Source organism: Symphalangus syndactylus, chromosome 21 (genome assembly GCF_028878055.3).
Source record: "Symphalangus syndactylus isolate Jambi chromosome 21, NHGRI_mSymSyn1-v2.1_pri, whole genome shotgun sequence".
NCBI lineage: Eukaryota > Metazoa > Chordata > Mammalia > Primates > Hylobatidae > Symphalangus > Symphalangus syndactylus.
Window position 1 is genome coordinate 75228210 of NC_072443.2, and position 18612 is coordinate 75246821.

General features: G+C 38.6%; 1 protein-coding gene across 2 annotated transcripts in view; it reads right to left on the reverse strand.

Moving 5' to 3' along the window:
* Positions 1 to 353: 353 nt before the first annotated feature.
* Positions 354 to 18612, reverse strand: part of TAFA1 (TAFA chemokine like family member 1) — a 542330-nt gene continuing 524071 nt past the window's right edge. For both annotated transcript variants that reach the window (XM_055259744.1, XM_055259746.2), the window contains exons 4-5: positions 7077 to 7201; positions 354 to 1489 (exon numbers count right to left, since the gene is read on the reverse strand). In XM_055259744.1, the coding sequence (XP_055115719.1) occupies positions 1472 to 1489; positions 7077 to 7201 (143 nt within the window). In that variant the 3' untranslated portion in view covers positions 354 to 1471. The remainder of the gene's footprint in view (positions 1490 to 7076; positions 7202 to 18612) is intronic.

Consider the following 18612-nt stretch of genomic DNA (forward strand, 5'->3'; position numbering starts at 1 on the left):
AAAACTAGAACTTAAGTAGTTATTTCCTTCTTATAAACATTAGCTGAGTAACTCTCAAAAAAAGAAGAAGATCATTTTTTGGTGGGGTTAGCCCCATATCTATTACTCCAGTAACCACGACGAAAGCCCAGTAATGGGATCTGACATTTCGGCTTGCTGACTGAGGACAGTGCAGTTATAGTAATGGATTTCTGATTTTCAAAATATTAACATTGGAAATAGTAGCTACAATGGAAACAAAGACCTTATGGGAGAAGTTCTGGCTGACTATGAGTCTCTGAGCAGGGCATTCTCTGGATTTGGTTAAGGTTGATTCAGTAAAAATAAATGGCAAAATAAAGAAGACAAGTAGGTTTAGAAAGAAATTGTTTACCACTTTAATAGGGCTGTCCAACATTTGGTCACATAGATCATCCTGAAATCTAATTGTTTTCATAGCCTTCCTATCTCACAAGAGGAGATCTGAATACTCTTGGAAAAAGCAAACCAAACATAGAAAGAGATGCCATGATAAGACTTGTTGCTACAGCACTATGTAGTTAACGATGCCAGACTTTGGATTTAATCAGAGGACATTTCTGCAGTCTAGGACAGCTATACAAAGCCCTAAGACATTGTATTTACAGGACTTATTCATGTAGGGATCCATATCCTACCCATAACTCTGCCAGAGTCTTTATAGCATGGTGGAATGGCTCCCTTAAGAATCCTCATTTTCTTATATGTGGAAAAGCTAGTAGTTCTAAAAATATTTTCCTGGAAGAGGTTAGAACGGTTATTATATATCAATTGAATATAAAGTATGATTATGTAAGCCAAGCTTGCATGCTAATATTGCACACGGTAGAAAGCAATAAAACAGGACGATGTGCTTCCTTGGGCCATCTGGTAGAAGCAGAAGGAAGTTCTTGATTCAGTATCATTATGATGCCTCAAATTCCAGGAGTCCACCTGTAGCTGGCCTTCCTGTGTCAGTGCCATCTTGAATTCTCAAAAGGGCACATGTCTTCCTTGCCGTTAGGAAAAGAAATGACTAAGAAAACAAAGCAAAACAGACAAAACATCCAAAACTCAAAGGGGTACACCAGCCGTCTCAAACTGTGGTACTGTTCATTTCTTGAAGAGAATAGATAATATTTCAAAATATTATATATATATATATACATATATTTCAAATGGTACAAAGTAACTATAGATTCAAATTAGAAGATAGTTGATCGTTCTTCACGATGCCCAAAAACTTCACTGAGAAAACCCTTTTTTAAGCCCACTTTCCATGGTGTTGCCAAAACGCTGCGTCTTCTCACTGTAGGATATTTCGTTACACACAGTAAATGCACTGTGATTATCTGGTAGCCAGTCAAAGTGCAAGTAAGAAATCCACTTGGCTTGTATATATGTGAGATGTTTGAGATTCTCAAAATGTATTTTCCAGAGGGTTGGTTTTCCTTTGCTACCACAAATGCTTCTGTTAGGTTCTTGGGTGAATCTGAAACCAAAGAAAGACAGACATTTCAGGGAGAACAGTGCAAAATGAGGGCACAAAGAAATGTGATTACGTAGAAAACGAGGACGCCTTGAATCTTTAGGTTGTTGCTTTTTTTCAGGTGATCTGAAGTCAAAAATCTCAAAGTTTAGAGCCGTCATTTTCAAATGGTGATCAAAGCATATTGATAGGCCACTGTATTTTTATCAATGCAATAAATTAATGATGTCACTCCTGAGGACTGAGACTCCTGGAGCAATGCCTATCCAAGATTGGTTTCCTAGGCATGTGACCTATGAAGTTGCACAAGGCCCTATCCTAGAAAGAGCCTCCTACTTGGTTTAATGTTCTTCTGTTGCCATCTTGAGAGTATTAATAATTTTTAAACAAGGGCCCTGCACTTTCATTTTGCACCTGGCCTTGCATGTTATGCAATCAGTCCTGTGTCTATCTGATGAGAATTTGAACGGAGTAAGTTATTCCGTGGTCTTGTGAAGTTGGCCTGTTGTAAGATGTAGAGGGCTGGCATGAGGTGAGGTCATTGCCAAGGTTAGACCATATCTGTGTAGGAACACACAGATGAGAAACTGTTCCTGTGCAAGGTGAGAAACTGTTGCACTCAATGACACAGTGTTCAAGGGCAATCCAGATTACATTTCTGTTGCTGTAGTTGTCTTTTAATCCACTTGAATAGGGTCTCAAAGGCTCAAATATTCAAAGGGACACATGTACAGAGAACCATTAGCTTCAAGCATAAATAAAAATTCTAATAGAGTTGAAGCCTCTACTCTAGAGTTCTAGGAAATATGGCATTTTTTATTATCTCTTCTTTATAGTTTTAGAAGTTGAGTGTTCTGAGGCTAGAGGTAGAAGTCCATTTACGGATTTTAGAGTTAGGCAGGTGGATTTGTGTTGGGCCAGTTACAGAAAACACTGATTTGACAAGATGGCTATCGTGGTTAATTGTGCAATCTGGGGTCTTCTACCTCCTTGTTTTACGGAATAAAACTTGACTTTACATTGTGTACTGTTGATTTTCTCACTAGTCTGAGAGACGTTCACGTACTGGAATGAAGCAAATCCAGCATGGTTTGCTACTTCCCAAGATATTACACCAGATTATGTTCTGCTATTTTAACCTGTTAATTTGTCTTTTCCAGGGACTGGTTTTCTCCTCATTTCCTCCTCTTCCTCTTCCTGCCTCCAAATAACTGACATTCAGTTTTTAGCTGAAATTATTCTATCATTGTCAAATAACTTATTTTGTCTTTGAAAGGCAAGTAAATCTAGGGACTCCAAAATCACTAAGCCAAAGGGAAATTCAAGCTGAGAATGACGTCAGGCAAACCTGCCTCTCATTTTATTCCTAAATAATATAGCTACAAAGATTTTTCAAAAGCCACATACCTCCCTCACAATTTTACCACAAGGAAATTCCTTGTGGATCCCAGATCTTTACCCTAAAACCTTTCTGTTGAATTTTATCCTGGCAATGTAAATTGATAGCTTATTTTTTCAGGTGCAGGACAAAGGACAGAACTCTAAGTCATCCCTCTGCTCACCTGAGACAAATGTATATCTGATGGCATCCTCTGACATAAAAATATAGATTCACTGAGCTACATGAAGGTCTAAGTGGCTCTTCCTCTACCCCCTTCCCACATGTAAATGGTGTATTTGGTAAAAGGCTGGTCAAAGACCAAAAGAATGCAACCATCATTTGTCTCTTATCTACCCACACCTTTAAAAATTTGCTTCTTTCCCCAATATCCACGCTTTTCCCTTTAAATATTGAAACCCTCAAAATCATCTCTGGAGAAGGGCACAGACCTACCTCTAGGTCATGCATTCATAACCTTGGCCAAATAAACTTTCTAAATTGAGTAAGACCTATCTCAGATACTTTTCATTTTTACATCTCTAAGGGGAAGCCTGTCTTTCTAAATTAAGCCATTGTTCCTGAATATACAAGGTATAGACATGTATCTGAATACATGGGATAGAGCCTCCACAACTTTCAGACTTATGTATTTGATATAGTTTAAAGAAAAGACATAAATAAATAGGTGTCTAAAACTGCAAGAATAAAATCTCTAGTCAATATTTTGGTTGGTTAGTCTTGCTCCTAAGTACCAACAAAGCGATTTAATAAAGCAATTGAAGCAATGATCATGCAGACACAGGGAATAATTTGGCCATGAAACTTCACCCACATGTACTGAGATTCTCACCAGAAGTGTGTGTGTTGCCAGATTTATTCTACTCCAGGCTGGGTCTTGGAAAACCTCCCAAGGTGAATACTTCCTTTCTATAGGGTGGCAGCCAGGAGTCTTCCTCTCTTAAAAAGTTATTCCACATCTCCTGAAAGAAAAGCCTTTGCCTAATTCCACCTATATTTTCTCCTTCCTTCTGGGGTAATAATGTCACTCAGATCCATTGTTCCTGAGGTTTTTCTTTAGACTGTGGCCTGTTACCTGGGCTACTCCAGACGTTCTAGGGTGTCTGGTAGTTTAGATGAACCACCACATTTCTACTCTTCACAATCCTTAAAACATGCATACCATAAAGTTTTAAATTAGATCAGACTTTGAAACATTATTTATCCACATTTCGAAGAGAATTTTGTTCAGGATGATTATTTTGGAAGTAACCTACAAAAGATGAAGGTTTGGAACAGTCTTTTATAGGAAAGAGAATGAAGTCCCAGGAAACTTTCCTGTGATTGTCGTTATATTGAAGTTACTTTTAAAATAATAGTATGAAAGAAACTCTCATTTGCTATTAACAATCTGAGTGTGTTTCTCCAACTTTTTTTTTATCCTGAGTGAACTCTCTTTGAATTATTCTTACACAAAAAAGAACAAAAGAGGTAGTTTTGTTTTTTTTATCCCATTGATAACAGCAGAACGATGAAAACATTTGACTCATAATAATTAAAGAACATCTGTGAATTAAACCATTTTTAAAGTTAAATTGTTAGAATCAGTATTTGAAGTGAGTAAGCATATTTGTGCTCTGATGGAGAAGAATACATAAGGTGTAGGAGAAAAATTAATACAAAATATATTTTCAGAGCACATGATCTAAGGACTGGCGTTGACACACCATTTACACAGAATAGATGGTTCCTATATCTATCATCTGGACTTAATTGCTGCCTTTTGTGTTTAAAAGTGCTTATTTCATTGCAAATTTCCTGAGAATGAGCGGGGAGGGAGGACGTATGTCAGTAGGAGCATTTGAGTCCTCTGAAGGTTTAAAAAGTACAGCTTTTCCAGGGTCTTCTTTTTCATTTTCTAAGGACAGACTTGAGAATTCTCAGCTGACTGATGTGCAGCTCACATGGCTGTAGAGTAGCCTCCTATTTCCTTGCTTGAAATGGATGTACACGTCAGAACAGGTACATCCTCTGCTTTCAAACCGACTGCAATGGCAATTTATTGATCTCATCCATTCAACTGCTTGGGTTGAATTCAGCCCACCCAGGGAGGCAGCAGATGGTGTGCTCCAGTCTCTGTTACTGTGATCAGATCCTGCACGATACTCCTGTGTTGTTGGAAAATGTCTAGGGTGCATCTGCAACATGCCTGATGGTTTTAAAATGTACTCTACAGAGGCCAAATAAAAGAAAGTTACGTTGGTCTCAAAAAAGTAGCATTAACAATTTATGTTTCTGCTCTCGTTTTGTTTAACTTATATTCTATCTTCCAAAGAGTCTCCTACTTGGTACTCTTGGAATTTCACTTATTTAAATCCTGACCTGAATTATTTTTCTTTGCTGTGTTTCAGGTCTGGAGACTCCATGAGAGTAAGGCTTGCCTTCAATAAAAGGCAATCAGTTATTTAGAACAGAGAAAAGAGATATGGCAGGAAATATATCAGTAATGTGTTTAAAACAAAGGTGGTTAGATTCCAATCATACTGCCCATAATTCAGAATAGCTTAAAACAAACCAATTTGTGAGGGCAACTCCAAATTATTGGGAAGAATCATTTTTAGGCAAAAGGTAACTAAAGGGAAACCTAATTTCCCACCTTCCACTAGTTAATTAAAATGGTTTCTGTGGATAAGTTGCATGAACCAGGTTCATTTCTGAATAATGTCTTTTGCAGGTGTTTCATTAAAATGAAACAGGATAATCCACATTAAGCTACTCAGGCACAGACAGATGTACGTTAGCAAGCTAGGGTGCTTCAGAGGTTCCTCCTGGTTGCAAGCCGGAAATGTATGGCCATTTACTACTGGTCAACGGGGTACAAAAACGCAAGGAAATTTGATACACAAAATGTTTTCACCTATTTTATATGTGAAAAATAAGTTTTATATAGTATTATGTAGCATTAGTTTTGTCTTCTGCATCACAAAGACACAAGAACCAATTTTATTTATTGAAAAGGTGAGGCTGAGAAGAAAGAGTAAGTCAAGATTAATAACAAGGGGTGGGAAACAGAGACATCCTTTCAAATACATCAGACCTTTGGTAGAATAAAACTTCAGCATACTAGGATTTGTAACTGATGGAGCTTGCTTTAACAAATACTCCATAGGCTGGGTATGGTGGATCAGTCCTGTAATCCCCGTGCTTTGGGAGGCTGAAGCAGGAGGATAGCTTGAGGCTAGGAGTTAGATGCTGCAGTGAGCTATAATCACACCACTTCACTCCAGCCTGGGCAACAGAGACTCTCCCTCTCTCAAAAAACATACCCGTAAATTAAAACACACACAGGCATGCACAACCCCCACCCCCACACATGCATACACACACCTACCCACCCACCCCCACACACACACGGAGAGAGAGAGAAACAAAGAGAGAGAGAAATGGGGCTGATACTCAATTGGTACACATACATATGACCACACTTGTTGTCAAATTGACATACTTTGTTATTAGTGGATATATAATTAGTATCTTAAGCATCTGGAGCATCTCCCACCCCTGGCCCCTTTAGGATTCCAAGGCTGTCCAGTAACTACAGGGTTAATATCTAGCTAGCTGGGCCTTTCTGCCCTGTTCCAGCATCAGGGCACCAATTCTGATGGGTTGGATTAACCCACCCTGAAGGTTGTTATTTATTTAGAAGATCACTCCTGATTTAACCAGAGAAATCAAAGAATGATGTATTCACTCCCCAAAACCCTTTTCAGTTCTCTGAAGGATCATCACAGAACTCTTTTAAAGAACATTAGAAAATAGCTTCTGTAGGTATACTTAAATGCAGACCCTTTCAGCAAACCTTCTGGATGAATTAGGGAGGAACTTTATTTGATTATTATTCTGAGCACTATAGATGTTGGATGAATTATCTGAATAATTACCTCACAATTCCTCTCCCCTCTGGCTGGAAACTCAGCTTAATTCATGAGTCTGTGACAGAAACACTAAACTGCTCAGTGTGGAAAAGTCAAGTTCAATCTCTAACATCTCATTCATTGATGGACACTGATCTACATAGTTAAGAATGCTTTCTGTCACAGGAGAATCTTTCTTCTTTCCTGTGCAAAGCTTCTGTGGATGCTGTTTGCACAGCACAAACTCAAATAGTACAGTCTGTAACATGCAAAATACATTTGAAATAAGTGCACTTACTCTCGTGGTCTTAATTTTGTTGCCTGTTGCGCACATCCATCCAGAATTGTCAGGGAGTGTCTTACATTCTTCTCCTTCTAGGCAAGGCTCCATCTCACACCACCATTTCCCAATCACTATGGAGGCTGTGCAGAAACAGGAAACAATCGTGTTTGCAATTCATCCAAACAACCTGAACACTGACGTGTCCCTCTGCAGATTTTCATGTTCTTGGAAGCACACTAAGTCCTCTTTAATCCTCCAAGACTAGCTAAGAAAACTCTATTAAGAAAAATAAGACTTTAATTTATATGTCTTATAATGCAAATATAATTATGTGTATTGGTTTCATCAAGCAGCATTTTTGTTGGGGATTGAGACTGCCTTTTCAAAATTATGACAGTAAGAGAAACCTAACGTAGCTGACTCCATCTTGCTTCTAACATCCAAGCTATCTTTGGTCATTCCTGGGCATAGACCAAGCTAACTTTGGGAGGAAGTTAGTTTAAACTTACAGCAAGGATAATAATAACCCTTCCCAAAAGTAAACTGCCTTTGTAAAACTAGTGAAGGGCCACAAAGTTAGGACTACAAGAGGGGGCTGAATTCTCTTAAGATATAGAAGTAGTTAAATGATAATCAGCTATTGTTCTGGAGGCTGAGAGATTTGTAACTTTTCCAATTATTCCTGTAGATAATATCACTATTGTAGAACCGAAAATTGACTGAGATGTTTTTCAGACTTTTGCATTCTAGCAACCGACTCCACTGAGACCCACACACTCAGGACCCAACCAGTCCTGTGGCCCCCACCTGGAGGCTGACTTAGCACATGAGAACCATTTGCCACACCTGTATCATTGCAACCCCAAACAATCAACATTCCCCATTCCCTAGCCCCCTGCCCACCTAACTACCCTTGAAAAATCCTAACCTCTAAGACTTCAGGGAGACTAATTTGAGTAATAACTCCAGGTTTTCCATGTGACCAGCCTTGTGTTAATTAAACTCTTTCTTTACTGCAGTATCATGGTCTCAGTGAATTCGTTTCTGTCTGTGCAGTGGACAGGAAGAACCCACAGGCAATTAAAACGATCTTTTTGTTTTTATGTTGAATGCATATGGAAGAGGAAGACTTATGAAGGAAATAAAAATATTTTGCTCAAAAATACACTTCTTTGACATAGTGTGAGATGGCTGTTCAGAGAGCCGGCAAACAGAAGTAGCCCAGCAAAGTTTTCTTTCACGGGGGAGATTTGTATCTATAAAAAAAATCTGCACTGATACAACCAGGCTTTCTCTGAAGCCCCCATTGTCCAGTCTAGGAAAAATTAACTGAGAGTCTGACACTTTTAAAGGCCTAAAAGAAATATTTACCATCTATTTTCTCTGAGGGCTGCTACCTGTGAGACTAACGTTGCTAGCCAGGCCTCCTTTTCTCTCCCTTCCCTAACCTGTCTTGCCATATAACCTGATTTACCATCATAACTTGTTTTGGGCCATGCACTGAGTCCCCATTCTTTACGTAACTTCAAGATGGTATATAAGCTTTTACACGCCGTTAGGGGGTTAGTGTACTCACTGTGATTCTCCCTCATGTACACATTAATAAATTTGTATGTCTTTTCTCTTATTAATCTGCCTCTTGCCCATTGATTTTTCATCAAAATTTCAGAAGATGAAGGGGAAGTTTTTCTTTGCCCCCTACACTTAATTTTTGGGTCTTGAGCAACTTTCGTGCTGTTAGCTTTTGTAGAGCACAGATCTTGCACTATTTCTGTTCAATGAATGGGACAAAATGCCTCAGTACTCTTCAGAATGACTGAGGCATTCTTCCCAGAAAGGCAAATTTATCCACCAAGCATTAGGGTTTATCCCCTAGCCTAGGACCTTGAAGAATTTCAAAGGCCTGGCAAAAGAAAAAATGAATTGACTGAAAGTACAAAAGAAAAGTTGCAAAATAAAAGTCAAGAGTAATATTAGATGAAAATATATCCTTCCTGTCACGCCTCTGAGCCCAAGCTAACCCATCATATCCCCTGTGACCTACACGTACACATCCAGATGGCTGGTTCCTGCCTTAACTGATGACATTCTACCACAAAAGAAGTGAAAATGGCCGGTCCTTGCCTTAAATGATGACATTATCTTGTGAAATTCCTTCTCTTTGCTCATCCTGGCTCAAAAGCTCCCCTACTGAGCATCTTGTGATCCCCACTCCTGCCTGCCAGAGAACAACCCCCCTTTGACTGTAATTTTCCTTTACTTACCCAAATCTTATAAAATGGCCCTACCCTTATCTCCCTTCGCTGACTCTCTTTTTGGACTCAGCCCGCCTGCACCCAGGTGAAATAAGCAGCCTTGTTGCTCACACAAAGCCTATTTGGGGGTCTCTTCACACGGACGCGAGTGAAACTTACCATCAAGAGTATAGTTGATATGAGTTGTGGTTACCTTTTAATATGTTTAATATGATATGGGGGGAACTATCAAAAGTTCAGCCTCTGATAAAACAGCCCTAATTTTCAGGGGGATATCAAGAATGACCACAATAGGAAGCTGGCAATGAATTTACTTTATGTATTACATATTTACAGCACATGTTTTCTGATAACAAAATTTTATAAAACCAGTGACTAGATTCACTCAATGCAAATCAAGAAACTCTAAATTTCCCTTAATGCCTTGATTGAAAAATGATTTCTACACAAGCACCAGTCATTTCTGTAGCTCCTCCCTGTATCAGCTCTTCCCAAATCCACCTGGGCATTTCCCATTCAGAATCCTCAAAATGTCAGCCAAGTGTTTGTCTCACGATGCTTTCTGGTTGGCTGTTTGTACACGGGACCAGAACCCTCGTTCTTTACTCACTCCCCTCCATCCCCCATGTCCCAAAGATGCTCTCCACCATGATGTTTAAGTCTCACAACAACAAAGAAGCCAAATGACATATGATAACATCACAGAGGATTAACATTAAAACGGGATGGAGTAAACCCTGAAGCAAAGCAGGAGCACATTAAAATTCTCTCTCTATCCAGTATTCACTAGAGGGATGAGACTGCTGACTTAAAGGCAGAATGGTTTAACCATCCAGACATCTCTCTGCACTTAGTCTTTCCTTCTATGCTTTTCTTACTTCGGTCTTCCCCTTCTTTAGAATTCAGTGTTCCTCAATCTTTACTTTGAATAAAATTATTATGTAGTGAGGAAAGAAAAGAACTTTTATGTGACGAATGTGAGCCTTTTGAAATTATTAGGCCCAGGGAGGTATAAAATGAGATAGCAATCACACCCTGCTTCCTCTCTTTTGAGGCACACATTCATCTAAGGAGATGGCTTGCAATTGCTGCAAACAGCTATGCAGCAATACCTAATAATGCCTCAGTGGACACCATATCACATGCCCTATAGCTTAACAATGGATAGCCAATCATTAATTAATGTTATTTCTGTAAATCAATGAGAATTCCTAATAAAAACTTTGCCCCCATCCCCATTTTTTCCCCTTTAAAAATCTGCTTTTAACTATGGCCAGTGGAGCTCAAATCAAAGGTTACTCTGGTCTGAGTCTTCCGGGCAGTTATACTTATTTTGGCTCAAATAAACTAATCAAATTACATTTTGTGCTTCAGGCTTTTCCCTTTAGGTCGACAGTAGGATTCTATATGCAAAGTCATATCTACTCTATTATATTGTCAATTTAAGAAACTTCTCAAGGGTAATTTTGCCATATTTATTTTTTGCCTTATATGTGGACCAGACCAAAGTATGTATGATGAAATTCCACTGGATATGGCCAGCAAGCATAGGTGGTAAAATCTTCTAAATAGCTGTATTCATGTGTAAGACAATGTAATATTATGGTAAAACATAGAGTTCAAATAGAAGACACAAATCCTCCACAGGGTATAGAAAGATTGAGAGTTTAAAGGTGTTTTTTATTTTTTTTCTTTTTGATGGCAGTGCTCTGTATCTGGGCATGAAGTGAAGGAAGCAAAGGAAGATTCTTGCCATGGGTAAACATACTTATTTATGTGAATGAACAGATGACAACATTACATAAGAGAAGCAAGAAAAACATACACTATTGAAAGGGAACAAAAATAAATTGTAAAACTTCCAGGTACATAAGATACAAATCAAGTTTTGCCAGTGTTTATTGAAAATCTATAATCTGAAGTTTCCTTTGGGTGAGTACTCAATCAGAAACAGTCCAGGCACATTTACTACCATTTCTGATGCTTATCCACTTAAAGCCCACCTAATATTTCAATATTGTTGCCCTGAATCTAAACCATCAAGAACGGAAACCTTTTGATCTTAGCATGAGAAGAAATTGCCTTTCCCAACAATCCTTCAACTTAGCATTTTGCCACCCTTTTTTCACAGAAGCTAGTGAATAATGCACATCCGCCAGTGGGGTCAGCTTTTTGCATTTTTTTTTGTTGCCTCCTTCTAAGCCCTGTTCCTTCTCCTCCTTCAGGCTGCTCTCTGCCCTCTTGGAGCTCATCTACTTTGTTGCAAGCTAACAAAGCAGTTTCCTTTTGTCTTAAGCATTAATATCTCCTAAATGAAAATGTAGACATTAGGGAAAAAATAAATCTCCAAACCCATGCATCACCTTTAATTCAAGGTTGTAAAGATCCACTGGCTCATAGGGGGAAAAGAAGAGGCTTTCTAAGAAGAAAAATGTCTTCAGACCTGTTACGACATCTAAAAATTCACATTAGAGTTGCTTCTTCTAAATAGAGTTGAGCTTCTCTAAATAATGCCTCAGTGGACACCATATCACTTACCCTATAGCTTAACAATGGATAGCCAATCATTAATTAATGTTATTTCTGTAAATCAATGAGAAGTAGAGCTCTACCCTTTGGCTTATTAGAATCCAATTCATTCCTCCAGTTGTAGAGAAGTTTAAACCTGAAGATTTGCTAATTTGAGTCTATAAAACAAAATAAAAATAAACAGATTAACAGGAAAAAAAGGCATACAAATTATGTGCACACGTGCAAAAGAGTCATTCAAAACATAAAAATTCAAAGAAAGGCAAGATGATCGATGTTTTTATGCCATCTTGAGCTTACAGAAAGAATAGGGGCTTGGAACAGGTTATGGAAGAAGACGAAGAGAAATTTGGCTAGCAAAGGTAGTCCTGTTACGCAGATGAAACTTCTCAGGTAGCAGCCCTCAGAGAGAACAGCCGGGTGTCAGACTCTCAGTCAATCTTTTCTAAATACTGACAAGGTGGGGGCTTCAGAGAAAAGCTGTTTGCATCTGTTGTTTCCTTCACTTTTTTTTTCCTCTACAGATGTAAATCCTCTCCATTAGAGACAGATTTGCGGGGCTACTTCTGTCTATAAGCCCTCTGAACAACCATCTCAAAATATGTCAAAGACACATATATATATAGGGGTGAAATATTTTAGTTTTCTTCACGGTGTTGCTTTTCTGAAGATGTCATTAGACCAATTTTATTTCTGATTGACACGTTACATGGCCATCTTCATATATATCCTTTTATACTCCAGGTCAAGGTGTGAAAGGAAAATAAAATCTCAGGACCACAAACTCACTATGCCAAAGGGAAAAGTTAAGTTTGCAAAGTGAATCACACACACACAAATCCTTCGTTTCTAAACAGATAGCTGCAAGATAGAAGGCCACAGGTCTCTCTGCATGGTCTCGCTCATCTGACAATGTAAATTAACAGCTTATCTTCACAGGTACAGGACAAAGGCAGGAGAGAAATCATCCCTCTCCCCACCCCAAGAAAAATGCGTATTAGACTTCTTCCTCTACTCTGTTTACTTTATCTCCTGTAAAATGCAGATTTACTGAACGCACAAGATGAATCCATAATTTACTGTTCCTCTGCCTGCTCCTTTCACATGCAACATGTAGATTTAGTTATCACTCATTAAAGCCTCTGATATGGTTTGGCTGTGTCTCCACCCAAATCTCATTTGGAATCACAGGTCCCATAATTCCCATGTGTTATGGGAGGGACCCTGTGGGAGATAATTGAATCATGTGGGTGGCTTCCCCCATACTGTTCTCATGGAAGTAAGTCTCATGAGATCTCATGGTTTTATAAGGGGTTTCCCCTTTTGCTTGATTCTCATTCTTTCTTGTCTAGCACCATGTAAGATGTGCTTTTCACCTTCTGCCATGATTATGAGGCCTCTCCAGCCCCATGGAACTGTGAGTCCATTAAACCTCTTCTTCTTTATAAATTACCCAGTCTTATGTATGTCTTTATCAGCAGCATGAAAACAGACAAATACAGCCTCATAAGGATGCGACCGCTCACCTTACTACATAACTTCCTTCTTTTTTTTTTTGTTCTCCTTACCACTCTGCCCACTTTTCCCCTTTAAATACTGAAGCCCTCAAAACCCTCTTTGGAAAAAGTGCAGGCCACAGTACTATGGTGACTGGTGTCTCTTTTTCCCAGGTGTGTTCTCATCATTGGCAAAATAAACCTCCAAATTGATTGAGACCTATCTCAGACTTTTATTATTATTATTATTATTTTGGTTTACAAAGCTACATTCTCTAATCATAATTTTCTCATAAACTCATTTTTTTCCGCAGTTTAAAAAAAATTTACAATGAGAGAATTTCAAAATTGCCTCCTTTTCACCCAAACTGAAAGCTACCTAAAAACCTTCAGGTTATTGAAAGAGAATTGATCCACTAGATTTAATAAAATGAGCTAATATGAATGCTAGTTAACTGTTTTAACATTTTTGTCTCATGGAGACACTTACGATGTGATGGAAACCCAAATATGCACCCTCCCCAACTACTTCTTTGGTATATTTTGAGATGGCTATTCAGGGGGGCTGTAGACACAGAACTAGCTCTGAAATGCCGTGTTTTATGGTGATGATTTGTAGCTAAACAAGAAATCTACATTAGTGAAGAGTGGATGCAAATGGGCTTTCTCTGAGCACTGCCCACCCTCTATATCCCCCCTTCAAAAAAAAAAGACTCAACGTCTGACACTTTTAAAGTCTGACAGAGAAACTTTTACCACAGGCTTCCATTTATTCTTTCTGAGAGTGCTCCCAGATACCTGAGGGGCTTTTATCTGCATCAGAAGGCAGTCAGGTTTTGCCTCTGCCGTTCTCCCATAACCAGTGACACCACCTCCCCCTCCTCCTCCTGAGAAGCCCCAAGCCCCTATTCTTTCTGTAACCTCAGGGTGGTATAAAAATTTCAGTCATCCAGCTCTTTTGGGGTCTCACATTTGTGGGACTCCCATGTCTATGTACATGTTAATAAATTTGCATGCTTCCCCTCTGTGGATCTATTGTCCATTCATTTTAACATACAGATTTGAACGTTCAGAGAGAAGAAAATTCTCCTCACCCCTACGTAAGAAAAATATAAATAATTCTTAAATATTTTGAATTAAGAGAGTCAATGCAATAATAAAAAGGATAATTAACATTTATTGAGTGTTCCTATGTGTTTCTCCGTTAGGTATTTTAAATGTATTACCTCAGTCTTTGGAGTAACTCTGTTAGAGTAGGTAGTTAGGTTGACATTAGCAGGGCAGGAGAGGGCCCCCATCAAGAATGCCTGGCAACCATCAGGTGATAGTCAGGTGGTTGTTAAACTGTCTCTTTAAAATAATAATTGGTCACAGCCAGTGCCAGGAAAAGGCAGTCTCCTAACAGATAGAAAACACCTGAAGCTGGTGATCTGCAGCTTCCCCATAAGATATCAGGGGTTGGATGAGTGGGCACAAGCACGTGCACTAAGAAGCAAAATGATGGAATTTAACGGACCTTTCTCCAGGAACACTCAACTGATAAGGGAAAAATGCCTCAAATGAGCATGTGCACAACTTCCCAAGGGCTGGCGGGTCACTACACATGTGGACAGCCCCCCAAAGGAAGAATCAGGGGAGACGGGACACAACCCCCGAGAAGTAAGCCAACTTATAAAACCCCAAGTCAAAGGTCAAACTGTGCGCTTGGATCTCTCAAGTCACCCGCTTGTCCCTCTTTCAAGTGTACTTTATTTTCTTTCATTCCTCCTTTAAACTTTTAAATAAACTTTCACCTCTGCTCTAAAACTTGCCTTGTTCTCTCCCTCTGCCTTAAGGCATTCGGTCAAATTCTTTGTTCTGAGGAGGCAGAATCTGAGGTTGCTGCAGACCCAAATGGATATGCTGCTGTTAACAACCCTATAAAGTAGGTATTATCACTAACCCATTTTAAAAGTGATGAAACTGAAGCCCGAAGAGACTAAGTAACTTTCCCAAGCTTACACAGGTAGGAAGTGCAGAAATTAACACTGACACCCAGGCTTGCTGCACCACCAAATCCATGTTTTTTTGTTTTGTTTTGTTTTGTTGTTGTTGTTGTTGTTGCGAATCATTATAATGCTAATTCAGTGCCTTCTAGTTTTGGATTCAGCATTCATAGAATTAAAAAAATATATTGACTTTTGAGTCCATGAGTCCATGAATTCTCTATGTTGTATTACTATCGAAAATAAATTTCATATCAAACACAAATACTTGCAGAAAACAAAAACGTTTAGTTTCTTGTAAAATTGTTAGCTTTAAAAAAAATTTCAAGCAAGAGCCAACTCATCATACTTGCTTTTTTTTTATCTGAGCTACAAATTACTTGATTTCACTAGTTATAGCATTTTAATAGAAATTCCCACAAGGGAATCATTTTTGAAGCCACGAGAAACTTGTGAGGTAGATGCGTAACTGCTCCGAGGACTTTTTATCCCCTAGAACTGAGTTAATTAAATATCAGCCACCAAAACCAACTTCTCTTATCTGAAGTGATTATGAAAGAAGATCTTTAAGGTCCCTTTTAACCCTGGGGTTCTAGGACTTGCTCTGTGAATTTGCCATGCTTAGGAAAATATTTGGTCTTCGACTCTTTCCAGAATGTTCATCTTTCTTTGAGAGATTCTTAAAATCACTAAAGCTTCTTTAATCATGAGTCTTGATGTCTCCCTTATACTAGGTCATATTGCTATAGAGCAAAAGAGAGGCTGTAAAAGGAGAATCAATCCTTTATTTCAGTATAATTCCTAAACAGAGCAGAAATCTGTTTTTCATTATGGTGGTTGTTCACTCATGAGGCATTTTGCCATGGAACTATAGCAAGATACTAAAAAGCAATGGGCTTAATAAAAACAATAAATAAACATTATATTGACTAAGAACTGCACTCCCTTGCTATTGTTTCAGTAGATAATCAAATTCAGCAAATGTTTATCAAAACATTACCTGCTTTACCAAGAGTGACAAAATAAAGAAGATGACATAGTCCTGTCCTCAAAGCTGACAGTTTAGATCAGAGTTTCTCAATACAGGTTATTGGCATTTTGTCATAAATTACAGGAAAGAGGTATAGATGAGCAAAGTGCTCTTCCCCTAGTAAATATGTTGGGTTAAAAGAGCAGGCTCAGTTTGGGGAATAAAAGGAGAAAACCTGCTGTAGTTTGGATGTTTGTCCTCTCCAGAGTTCATGTAGAAATTTGATCCTCAATGTTAGAAATGGGGCCTAATGGGAGGCGTTTGAGTTATGGGGTGGATCTCTCATGAACAGGTCAATTCCCCTACAGGAGAGGGTGAGTGAATTCTCACCGTCTTAGTTCCCACGAGAGCTGGTTGTTTAAAGGAGCCTGGCATCTCTCCTGTCTCCCTTGCTTCCTCTCTGCCATGTGGTCTCTGCACACACAGCTCCCCTTCACCTTCCGCCATGAGTGGTGGCAGCCTGAAGCTTTCACCAGATGCCCAGTCTTCCAGCCAGCAGAACTGTGAGCCAAATAAATATTTTTTATTTATAAATTACCCAGCCTGAAGTATTCTTTTATAGTAACACAAGCAGACTAAGACAAAGGCTTAATAAGACTATGGAAGTTCTTGAAAGCAAGCAGCTTGTGCTATTTTTTTTTTTTTTTTAAGAGAATGGTGAATCTAGATTCCACGAGCAAAGGGAAGATATGATTAAAGGGTTGGTAGGGGAATATGCATTGGTGTAGTGTGTAAGATGGAAGAAGAGGCAGACGAAATGCTAGTTAAGTGTCACTAAACTCCAAGAGAAAAGATAAACTCTTAATTTTAGATGCTTGCACTAGAATTGTGAAGAAGGGCAGGGTTGAAGGCAATGTTAGGAATAACAGAGGAACACTTTAACCAGTAACTCGGTCATCTTAGCTTTCACTCCAATCACACTGGACTCATCTGCTTGCCTACTTATACTAGGCAGTGAACTCCTTAATGGTAGGATTAATACTGTACGAATCTTTGAGTGGCATGAGGTAGCTCAAGATGGATTTCCAACTTACGAATGAATAAAGAAAATGAAACAAAAAGAGAAAAAAAATAGTGCCTATATCAAAGGGTTGTGAGGATTACATGAGAAAGTACATTTGAAGTACTTAGCAGAGTACTGGGCATTCAGTAAATCTTCAATAAATATTAGCTATCATTATCTTCATTGGCATCATCAATTTTATTACTCTAAAGAATAAAATCATGCCAAACCAAAAAGGCAATTCTTCACTGTTAGAGTAAAACATTATTCTTCGATATGCCAAACTCTCAGCTTGCTTCTATGACTTATGAGAGTTTGAGCATAAATTAAATGGTTGAACATATGATTGCATTCGTGTTCCCAGAAGTAGGTTATAAGTACATCAATCAAGACAAATCTCCAGCCTTACTTTTGTGCAACCTGTCATGCAATTTAAAGCAATGGCTAGAACTCCACCGGAGGGATGGGACAGCTCTCCAGTCTCCCTTTTTGCACAGGTTCTTGGAACAGCTGTTACAACCCTTTTCTTCAAAAGACCTGCAGTGACTCCCTGTGTTATTGTCTTTATCAAAGCAAACAGGAAATTAAAGGCATTGGATAACCTTCCCTGCAGTTATTTCAAACTTCTGCTTTTCTATGAGCACACATTTAAGGATAGGATCCAATTTTGAGACATTATGTATTGGTTAAGACTCTAAACTCTTGGGTATGTGATAGAGGGACCTGGGTTTGAATTTTAGTTCTACCACTTTGTAGTAGTATGACTTTGGAAAATTGCTTAGTTCAAGATTAAGTTTTCTCAGTTGTAGATGAAGTTAAAAGTCACAACTGGTTATTGTGAATTTTAGATAAGGCACTTACCATAATGCCTAATAAATTTCATACTCAGCATGTGGCAGTTATCACTATTATTTATCCATGTGTTTATTATCCAGCTCTGTATGCATCCATCCCCTCACCTTCATACAGGGTTAATGCCTTATCCTTAATGCAAGATTATACTAATACTGAAACGCATATGATCATTTTTTACAGGTCAAATTGTATTTCTTTAGAGGATCTACATTATATTTCAAAGACATACATGAAGTTAAGGGCTGATGATAAGATTGATTAGGATTGCATTCCCTCTACAAATTCTATTCTAGTGCTTTTCAAACAGACAATCTTATCTTGGTGAGGGTAGAGGGGAGGATATGGATTGTGAAATGGGCAGGACTGAAAGTCACAAGTTAAATGTGGTATAATTTCCT